Source organism: Meleagris gallopavo, chromosome 2, assembly GCF_000146605.3.
Source record: "Meleagris gallopavo isolate NT-WF06-2002-E0010 breed Aviagen turkey brand Nicholas breeding stock chromosome 2, Turkey_5.1, whole genome shotgun sequence".
Taxonomy (NCBI): Eukaryota; Metazoa; Chordata; class Aves; order Galliformes; family Phasianidae; genus Meleagris; species Meleagris gallopavo.
Window position 1 is genome coordinate 4,123,160 of NC_015012.2, and position 9,894 is coordinate 4,133,053.

General features: G+C 59.0%; 2 protein-coding genes across 2 annotated transcripts in view; one reads left to right on the top strand and one right to left on the bottom strand.

Annotated features, from left to right (window-relative positions):
- LOC100547923 (phosphofurin acidic cluster sorting protein 1-like) overlaps positions 1-7,637 on the top strand; it is a 33,519-nt gene extending 25,882 nt beyond the window's left edge. The window contains exons 10-25 of the mRNA XM_031552671.1: positions 2,417-2,510; positions 2,835-2,906; positions 3,072-3,202; positions 3,331-3,463; positions 3,586-3,690; positions 4,224-4,330; positions 4,599-4,753; positions 4,845-4,955; positions 5,029-5,131; positions 5,404-5,436; positions 5,788-5,830; positions 5,932-5,974; positions 6,059-6,200; positions 6,334-6,557; positions 6,736-6,849; positions 6,943-7,637. Of these exons, the coding sequence (XP_031408531.1) occupies positions 2,417-2,510; positions 2,835-2,906; positions 3,072-3,202; positions 3,331-3,463; positions 3,586-3,690; positions 4,224-4,330; positions 4,599-4,753; positions 4,845-4,955; positions 5,029-5,131; positions 5,404-5,436; positions 5,788-5,830; positions 5,932-5,974; positions 6,059-6,200; positions 6,334-6,557; positions 6,736-6,849; positions 6,943-7,058 (1,726 nt within the window). The 3' untranslated portion in view covers positions 7,059-7,637. The remainder of the gene's footprint in view (positions 1-2,416; positions 2,511-2,834; positions 2,907-3,071; positions 3,203-3,330; positions 3,464-3,585; positions 3,691-4,223; positions 4,331-4,598; positions 4,754-4,844; positions 4,956-5,028; positions 5,132-5,403; positions 5,437-5,787; positions 5,831-5,931; positions 5,975-6,058; positions 6,201-6,333; positions 6,558-6,735; positions 6,850-6,942) is intronic.
- A 41-nt stretch (positions 7,638-7,678) lies between these two features.
- The window catches only part of LOC100548686 (cullin-9-like), a 39,119-nt gene continuing 36,903 nt past the window's right edge, over positions 7,679-9,894 (bottom strand). Inside the window, exons 28-33 of the mRNA XM_010706505.3 lie at positions 9,659-9,881; positions 9,418-9,583; positions 9,185-9,330; positions 8,965-9,082; positions 8,350-8,552; positions 7,679-8,268 (exon numbers count right to left, since the gene is read on the bottom strand). Of these exons, the coding sequence (XP_010704807.1) occupies positions 7,975-8,268; positions 8,350-8,552; positions 8,965-9,082; positions 9,185-9,330; positions 9,418-9,583; positions 9,659-9,881 (1,150 nt within the window). The 3' untranslated portion in view covers positions 7,679-7,974. The remainder of the gene's footprint in view (positions 8,269-8,349; positions 8,553-8,964; positions 9,083-9,184; positions 9,331-9,417; positions 9,584-9,658; positions 9,882-9,894) is intronic.

Below are 9,894 nucleotides of genomic sequence, written 5' to 3' on the forward strand. Positions count from 1 at the left end.
TGCATTGTCTCATGACTGCTAGGGCTGGTTCCTGTGTCCCCATGGGGTCTGCATGCAGTGTTCCAGCCTTCTGTAGAGGTGTGTGGCTAGCAACCATCAGTGTTGTTCCTCATCCTACTTAGTCTCCTTGTGTACCCTGTGGCTTGCCTTGCCCTCCCAAACACTGCTGACTTTGGCACAGAGGTCTCCAGTGGACCGTGCAATGGAACCATGCTTTTCTCCCACGTGTTCTGCATTCACCTGGCCTCTCTGCTCTTGGCTGTTCTGTTTCTGTGCTGTCCTTTTGTGAAAAAGTTGCCTTCTATCTTCTTTCTGCTTGGCTGCCTCACAGTGCCCCAGGTCTCTTCTAGCCAAGCCAAGATTACTTGTCCTTATTGTTTCTATAGTTAAGTATTTAAATCTAGTTTGGAGTAGTTTGAATCCCTGCTGAAGGTACTCAGCAGGGGTAGCAGGCTTGGTCTGCATAGGCAAGATGTGTGAAGAGAAAAGCGCTGGATTCAGGATGCACTTCAAGGCACTGGGGAAGGAAAAGGAACAGTGGTCATATCCCTCCAATCTACAAGCTGTTGTCAGAAGATGGCAGATGTGTGGGCAGGAGGGAGCTGCATAGGTGGTCTGCTTGGATCTCTAAAAGGAATTTCACGTGGGCTCTCTCCAAAGGCTTTAATGAAACAAAGGTGCTGTAAAAGAAAAAGGAAGCTCTTCTTTTGGTCAGATAGCACTTAGCACACATAACAATTTAAACTATGTAAACTGTAAGAAAAGTCTGTTAAGAGTGTTTAAATGTAAGACCAGGCTCTGACCCTGCAAATCCCTTCTTGCAGACATCTGCTTTCTGAGAAAGCATCTGGGACAAGTGCTGGTTTGTGCTTGCACCTGCCCTTACGGCCTTCCTCTTTCTGGTAGGGAAGCCTGTTATGCCCTGGGCTGCTTTTCAGCCCATTCAGTGTCCCTAGCTTGGTTTGCTCTGTTGTCTCTCTGATTCTGGCAGTGCTGAGGGTGTATCTCTTTGAGTTCCCGTTTAAAGGCTCTGTGCTTTTTCTGAGTAGAAATGAGAGCCATGTACAGGCTGTGTGTTTCTGATGCCCTGCATAGCATTCTCATCTTTGTCTGAACACCGAAAGCAAAGGAGCAAATGTCTCCTTAGGGACCGAGAACGTGGATGGGGTAAGGTGGAAGTTCATTGGGAAAACAGAAAGGCTGTGCAGAAAGTTTATATAAAGCTGAACCTGCTGAGGCTGTGACTCAGTTGTACCAGCAGGAGAGCCTCTACATTGCAGAGCAAGGAAAGCTGAGGACTGCAGGAGAGCTCCGTGCTGAGTGTGATACATCCTGTAGTGATGAAAGCTTCTGGATTGCAAGCGAGAGGAGGACAGACGGACACAGTTTCATTGTGGCAAGGGGGAGACAGCCCCTTTTTAAGGGGTGCTGAAAGCTAGACAAAAAGTATGCAATCCAGAGGCATCGAACCTAACAAAAAGGAAGGCATGAAGACACCTGTTTGTTGAGGTGGCAGTGACATCAGGGTATGCCGTGTCCTGGTAAGATTACTGGAACAGTACAAAGGAGTGTGAGAGAAAACTCCCTGTAATTCTTCTGGCTTGTGTTTTTACCAGTCAGTATGGATGAAATCAATGGCTGAGAAAAGGCAAGGGTAGAGTAATGGCTGCACAGGGTGGTGACAGTGCCTGAGATCCCATAGTGGACATTGGAGGGGTGGAGAGAGCAGAAACACACTAATAATAGGAGGCATCAGTTATCCATGTGTGAGCTGGGAAAAAGAGGTCATCAGGGCACAAAGCTGACTCTAAATCTGTTGCTCTTGTAAATGACTGCATTGTGAAGGAGCTGGTCGTGGAGCTAGTGAGGGGAAATCAGCTATGACTTCTCCCAGACAGTGTACAGACACTGCTGCTGAGGAGCTGCTCTGTTGTGGGGACCATCGCTTACTGCGTTGAAATGCCACTGTAGGAGCAGTGAAAGCAAAGAACCCAACAAACACCGTTGTTCCTGGAAGCGTGGTGTGCTGCACACAAATAAGGAGATGTGTTGAAGGAAAGCAGCCAAGATGTTCAGAAGCCTGTAGGTATCCTGCAGAAAGTTGCAGGTACATCCAGTTGAGAACAACGGATAGCAGTGGCAATTCTGGCGGAGTCCTAACAGCTGTGCCCACAATGTTGCAGCCAGCAGAGCCTCCGGGAAACTGGAAGCGACTGCTGGAAGCTGGCATTGTTTGGTCAGGCTGCTGAGCACGTGGGTGTCTGCCCCTGTGTCCCACTAGGGACCCCTCTGCAGTGCTCTGTGCTTGGGATAGGCTGGCGGGGGCGTGCTGGGATCGCGGTGACTTTGTTCCTCTCTTATTCCTGCCTTTTTCTCTCCCATCTGTCTGTCCGTCCGTCTGTCTGTTTCTCTGCAGGCGTTTCTTTGAGGGAGTCTCTCATTCTGGTTCCCAGACTGAGATCGGCAGTCTGCACAGCCAGAAAGGGCAGGACCAAGAGTCGGGCAGCCCTGTGAGTTACACCACCACCACACCACTACCACCTCCTGCCCCTTCCCTCCCCGGCCAGCCCAGCATCCCCGCAGTGCCTGCAGCTCCCTCTGAGACCGCTCCTCCCAGCAGCGCCTGCCTGGGGCTGCTCCTTCCCTTCTTTCCTCTTCTTTCTCCCAGTGCAGGCAGACAGGTAGTGATGGCCTTCCAGGCAAGGCAGGGGGATATCCTCTGGGGCTGGTCCCAGAGCGCGGAAGCATGTGTTCCGCGAGGTCCCACAGCAGGCACGAGTCATTCCCCACACAGGGCGCTCCATCCCGCTCTGATCCTGCTCCCTGTCCCCCAGGGCGAAGCAGAAAAGCGGAAGCCAGGAGCGCCACGAGCACAGGAAGAGCCAGGAGCCGAGGTCCCTGTGGTGGTGAGTCCAGTGTGTGGGGCTGGAGCGAGAGCGGGAGATAGGGCTGCAGGAGATGCAGCCCTGAGGCCCTGCAGCCTTTGCTCTCCTGTGGGATCTGTCCCGGATTGGGGTCCCTGTGGGCATGTGGAGCACGGTGTGTGCAACGTGACTATGTGTGGCCTTCAGGAGCTGGCTGCAGAGGAGCCGTGTCCCCGGTTGGCCCCCCCTGAGGCTGCCACCAGGGAGAGCAGCGTGGACAGGCTGGCCCAGTTGGGCCCCGGAACCAAATCCGAGCTCCCCAGTGCTGTGTCACCCAGGTAAGGTGGCTCTGAGCCCAGAGCCATTGCTGAGAAGGCTCACACCACCTCCCCACAGTGAGCAGGGCAGTGGTGAAGATGGGACATCTCCCCTTCCCGGTGTCACGTCTCCTGCTTTTCGCTCACAGTAAGGCAGAGAGCAAGCAGTTGTGGCGTCCCCGCAGCACCTCGGTGAAGGACCGGCAGAGCTCCAAGGGACAGAGTGGCCGCACCAGCAGCCTGGACAGCGAGAGCTCCCCGGACTCGTGGCACAGCACCCAGGTGAGGCCCGGCGCCATCTCACCTGATTGTTTCTTGCTGAGAGTCCCGATGGGCCTTCTGTCACAGCTGCCCACAGCTGGGGCACCCTACTGGGCTTAACCTTGGTGGGGATGTTGTCCTAGGTGCCCCGAAAGTCTGTTTATGATCAGCTGAACCAGATCCTGGTCTCAGATGAGCAGCTTCCAGAGAGCATCGTGCTGGTGAATGTCGCTGAATGGCAGGGGCAGGTGAGTAGGGGCAGAGGGGGAGAGCTGGATGTGTGTGGGTCCCACGGGCTTGTCTCAGCTGTGGCGGGGTGTCCAGAGACCTTGGCCAGCTGTGCCCTCCTCTCCCCAGTGTGGCCCTTCCTTGGGGAACACAGTGCATTTGCAGCACTGAGCTACATACTTAAGTCTGTCCATTTCCTCCATCATTTGCCATATGCTGATGCTGCTGGATCTTCAAAGCATGACACCCAGAGCAGTCCCAGAAGGGACAGACTGTGTGCCTTGTGCCTTTGGTATGTGCTCATACCACAGTGCTCAGGGCTTTGTTGGATACCCCAGGTGAGGTGCTGCACTTCCCCTGCTGGCACTGAGCTCTGGAGAGAGGGAGCAGCACAGTTTCCAAGGCAGGCTTTGTGGCAAAAGAAAAACTCCTTGCTCTGGCTCTTGTCCTGATGTGTGGATGCTTGAGTGCTCAGCCCAGGATGTGCTGAGTTCCATCCCAAAGGGGTGTGGGGCCTGGGCAGGTGCTTATCCAAAGTCCTCTCCCTTGGCAGTATGTGAGCGAGCAGCTCCAGGCGCACAAGCAGCTGGTCGTTTCCACCTGCTCAGTGGCAGACATCCAGGCGGCCTTCAACACCACCGTCTCCCGTATCCAGCGATAGTGAGTATAGCTTGGGCTTGGTCTGGCAGCTCCCTCTGGCTGCCAGGAAGGGCACTCGGTTCCCCTGGGGCTCAGTGGGATTCTGGAGCTGTGGATGCGGCTATAGGAGCCGGTGTAGGCCCGGGGGAGAGCAGGAGATTCCAGCCCACGTGAGCTGGAAATAGGCAGCAGCAGGGTTCTGGTGCTGGGCACATTCCCTGCCATCGTGCTGCTGCATGCTGATCCCAACGGGCGTCCATCACAGTCTCTTTTCTTCTCCCTTTGGCAGCTGTAACTGTAACTCCCACATGCCCCCTCCAGTGAAGGTAGTTGTGGCAGGGGACCAGAGCTACCTGAGCGTTGTCCTTCGGTTCTTCGTGGAACAGCTGGCCAGCAAGACACCTGACTGGCTCAACTACCTTCGTTTCCTGCTTGTGCCACTGGGTGAGAGCTGCCGCTGGATTGGCCACCGGGCTGCCCTCCACCATGCCATGCTCCCCTGCCCAGAGCCAACACTGCCCTTCTCCCCACGCAGGCTCTCACCCTCTCGCCAAGTACCTGGCTTCGGTGGATAACAAATACAGCACTCTGTTCCTGGACACAGCGTGGCGGGAGCTGTTCAGCAGGGCTGAGCCCCCCACTGCAGGTGAGGAGTGGGGCTGCTGGGGCTGGCAGTGCCCAGCTGTCCCCGGGGCCCTCACTGCTCCCTCTGCCTGCAGACACTGTGGACATTGCGGGCCGCGTTGCCCAGTTCATTGCTGGAGCCAGCCTGTCTCACCAGCTGCCCATCTCCGAGGCCATGCTGACCTACAAGCAGAAGAGGTGAGCCTGGCCTGGGGGTGCCTTGTGCAGCCCCAGTGTGGGTTGTGCCTGGGACAGGGCTGTGGGAGATGGGGGATGAGCTGAGCAAGGCCACCTGCTGCCCCCTAACCCTCTGTAGCAACTGGGGGCTGTGGCAACCCCAGCAATGGGGTCTGACCACCTGGGCTGGGCTGGGCTGAGGGCCGCCAGCCAGCGCTGTGCTGCCCAGGGGTTGACGCTCGTGTTCCGGCTGCACTCTCACCTCTCCCTTCTCTTGGTTTCTGGCACCCAAGGAAGAGAAGTCTCTATTTTGATTTTTATATCAGGTATTGGCTTGTGCTTGCTGTGCCGCTGCCTGGCCCTCCCTCCCCCCTCCTATGTGCGTCCACCCCCCTGTGCTGTGCAGAGGAGCCATGGCCCCAAAACGGGGCAGGGCTGCCCTCCCGCATGCCAGCCTCTCCCAGCACCAGAGGAGCCGACTCCTTGCCTCCTTGTGTAGTGTGCCCTGTGCTGCCATGTCGGGGACAGGGAGTCCCATGGGAGGGAGGGCAGAGAAAGAGGGTCCTGGTTGCCAGGAGCCAGTGTTGGCCCCTGCCGGTGTGGGGGTCCCAGGACTACTAGGTTGGCCAGCATGGCAGGCGTGCCCAGCCCCTCACCAGCCTCTCTTCCTTGTGCAGCCCTGATGAGGATTCCTGCCAGAAGTTCATACCCTTTGTGGGGGTAAGTGTGTTGAGGAGCCAGCAGGCAGCTGGGCTCTAGGGGGAGAAGGGGTTGTGCACAGTACCAGCACTGGGGACCATCTGACTTGTCTCTCCTTGTAGGTTGTGAAGGTGGGCCTGGTGGAGCAGTCCTTCAGTGCCTCTGGTGAGTTCCTGTGAGCCCCCGGTTTGTGCTTCACCATGGTGAGGTCCCGTCAGTGTCCCCCTGACCCCCTCGTTTCCTCTGCAGTGGACTCAGATGATGCCACAGCCTGCACCCCTTCGCTGCTGAGCTCAGTGCCAGCTGCTGGCAGTGCATCCCCCTATGGCAAGGAGACTGTGAGCACCCCACCACCCTCCCCATCCGTCAGCAGCGGCCTCTCAGGTGCTGGGTAAGGAACTGGGGCTGGTACAGGGGAGTTGGAGGTGCTCTCTGGCCAGGCTACTGCATCCTGGGGTAATGGGGCCAGCGTGCTCCCAGGGCAGGCTGCAGCTCGGCCATGGGGTGCTGCCCATCTTTTCCAGGTCTCTGAGCCCTGGCGTGGAGGTGATGGGCCTGCAGGTGGACTACTGGACAACACAAGGGCTGGATAGGAAGAAGGAGGGCGAAAAGCGGGAGACGGGCATCAAGAACACGCTCAAGAGCAACTTCCGCTCGCTCCAGGTCAGCCGCATCCCCGGCGTCGGGGAGCTGGTGCCGCCCAGCACTATGGCCATGACTGTGGTTACCAAGGAGAAGAACAAGAAAGGTAACTCTTGAACCCATCCTGGAGTGCTCGGCAGTGCGGGGCCGCAGCCAGTTGCACCAAAGGCAGTGGGAGGGCAGGCTGAGAGAAGCCAGGGAAGGCAGCCTTCCCTGGGGTGAGGGCTGCCACCCATTCCCCATCGGGCACCTGCTAACACTGGTGTCGTGTCTCTGGCCCTCAGTGATGTTCCTGAGCAAGAAACCAAAAGAGAAGGACCTAGAACCCAAAAGCCAAGTCATCGAAGGGATCACACGCCTCATCTGCACAGCCAAGCACCAGAACACCATGCTGCGAGGTGAGGGCAGGCATTAGCCCCTGAGGACACCCAGCCAGGCAGCTCTGGCTGCCCAGGGCAGGGCTGTGCCTCACTGTGCTATCCTCCTGTCAGTCTCCATAGATGGGGTGGAATGGAACGACGTGAAGTTTTTCCAGCTGGCAGCACAGTGGCCAACACACGTCAAGTACCTCCCCGTGGGCATCTTCGGCTACTCAAAGAGCGTGTGAGATGCGGTGCAGTCCTGAAACAGAGCTGTGGAGGGTTTATGGGAGGAGGCACAGAGACAGAGGTGCTCCCATCCCCCTGTTCCATGGCCCTGAAGAGGGAACACCACACCCACACCACTCCCTGTGAGCCAAGATCCATGAAGGTGAGGCCACTGAGACTGGGTCTGTGCATCCTCTGCTACCAGCCAGGGGCACCACGCCATCTGCCTCCCCTGCCCCCCACAGCAGCCTGGGACAAGGGCTGGCACCGGCCACGAGCCTGGCTGGGCCTTGGGTCCCCTCTTCCCCAGCTCTGCAGCCGCCAGGGCCCCAGCTGGGCTGGGCCTGGGCAGTACCCCAGCACTGGAGCCAGAGTGGAGCTGGGCAGGGTGGGGGCCAGTGCTGAGCAGGGTCCCCACACCTGTCCTTCACCAGACCAGGCTGCCGGGCCTGCCCTATGGGGCTGAGCCTCAGCAGTTCCCCTGTCCTTGTGCAGCCCCAGTGCTGCTGCCACTCTCACGTCCATGTCCTGGCCAGCCCTGCTCCACAGTGCTGCCAGCTGGAGGTATAGCATGGGGGCACCTGGATTTTTGTTTGGTTTTTTTTACAAGATTACTATTTTTTTTAAATTTATTGTACGGTTACTTTTCAGGATTAATTTTAATAAATTAATGCTGGTACCATTATGGCAGGGCTGTGTAGTTCCCTCTGTGCCCAAGGGCAACGATGCAAAGACAGGTTGGCTCCTGCCGCCCTTCCAGTAGGCAGGGCTGGGGGGTAACACCTCTCCTCTCAATCCCGGGGTCAGCTGCAGCTCTCTTGACACATTAGCAGATGGGACCAAGTGCAGCCAGGCTTGTTTATTCCCAAAAAAGTGCTAAGTCCACAGGAAGTGATGGGCTGGGCTCAGCTCATGCCCTGCCAGCTCAGTCCTTCTCTACCGGAAAGTGGAGAATGTCTGTCTCCTTTCAGCAGAGGCTGGGTTTGCTGCTGTCTTGATCTCTACAGTCTGGAAGGCAACTTGGGGCTGGGCCTGGGCTTGGGCTGGGGATGGGGCTGGTGGGGGCTCAGCAGAGACGTACTCCAGGACATGAGGCCTCTCATCCTGGCGCCGGAGGTAGCCCTGGTTCAGCAGGTGCAAGACACAGGACAGCACGTCCACACTGTGACAGCAGAAGCTCAGGAACTGCAGGCCTGGCCCCAGCTCTCCCTTCTCACAGGCATCGATCACCTGCAACAGCACAAGAACGCATCACTCTTCGCTCATCACCCAGCAGCCCCTCTCTGCCCCCCAAACATTCAGCCTCCATACCTTAAACACCAGGTTGTCGATGTGCAGCTGCTTTTCCGCCTTGAGGATGCGGGTGATGAGGCAGCAGAGAACATTCCTTTTCCTCTCCAAGGCACTGCTCTCAGCCCTCTCTGCCCGCAGGTACCTCTGCCGGGGCAGCAGCCTCAGCTGGCGGCCAGAGGCATGGGCCAGGGCCGCCCGGTTCAGCCGCAGGGCACCTGGAGCTGCACCCGGCCGACGGTCAGCCAGGCCCCGAGCTGGTCCCTGAAGGAGCCCCACGAGGCCTGTGTGGCTGCTGGAGCCAACCTGGGGCCTCCCGCTGCTGCATCTGCAGCTCTCACCCTGATCCCAGTCCCCCCAACAAACCCTCAAGTCCATCATGTTCACACAATACTCAACACCATGCAAAGACCTCACACCCAACACCAACCAACCACAGAGATTGGGCCCGCACACAACATTCCCAAACCTCAGTCTCGGCTTCCAGCTTCCTTGCCCTAACCTCACGCTCAGACCCAGGTGTCAGCAGCCAGATGTACCCAGCCCATTAATTACATCCCAAACTCCCACTTCCCCACCTAGCACCACAAGGAGCCAGGCCAGCGCTGCCCCAGGGATACCCAGCCCCACACTCACCCCCCTGCGTGCAGCTCTGCACCAGGATGCCATCACCGTGGGTCAGCGGGGCCAGGGCCTGGTGCACCAGCTCGGCAGGGAGCCCCGTCGCCTGCAGCAGGGCCTCCACCGCCACCTCCTGCAGAGGGACGGAGAGCGATGACCAGGCAAGAACACCACTGGAAGCCCCCCAGAAGGCAGCACCAGCCACGTTCCTCCCGGCCCCAGCCTCGGCTCTTACCTCAGCGCTGTTGAAGTGCAGCAGGATGTACATCTGCAGCGTGGACACGTGGAGGACGCAGTCTGCGAAGCGCAGCTCAGCACGGCCCAGCCACGTCCACTGCAGCCGCTGGGGCCTCGCGCACACCCAGTCCGGCCGGCTCTGGCCTGCCAGGGCAGCATCAGCCTCGCAGGCGCTCCCGGTGCCCCCGCACCGCCGGCTGAGAGCCCCGACCCCACGGCCGCCGCACTCACTGTGCCGCCAGAAGGCCGCGAATTCATCCAGCGGGGAGCTCAGCGCCGCCAGGAAGAACCTCCGGGGCTCCTCCATGTAGCACGGCGGGGACACGGGCCAGCAGCGCGGGGACAACACCAGCACCTCCACCTCCGGTGTATCTGCCGCAGGGGCCTCCCCTGGAGCCTGGGGACGGAAGGCGGCTCAGGAAGGGCCCGGGACTCCACCAGAGCCCCCGGCCCCCATCCCTCCAACCCTCACCTCAGCCTCGGTGCTCTCTGCGCCCAGGCCGCGCTCCAGCAGCCGCCGGTCCCGCTCCTGCAGCCGGAAGAGGCGGAAGTGCCGCCGCAGCTCCTCCGACTCCGCCAGGTCGCCCAGCATCTCCTGAGGGAAGCGGCGGGGGAAGCACGGCCCCATCTGCTCCACCACAGCCCCTTCCAGCCAGGAGGGCCCCTGCGCCAGCAGCCGGTCCCCCAGGTACAGCCTGCCGAGCCGCG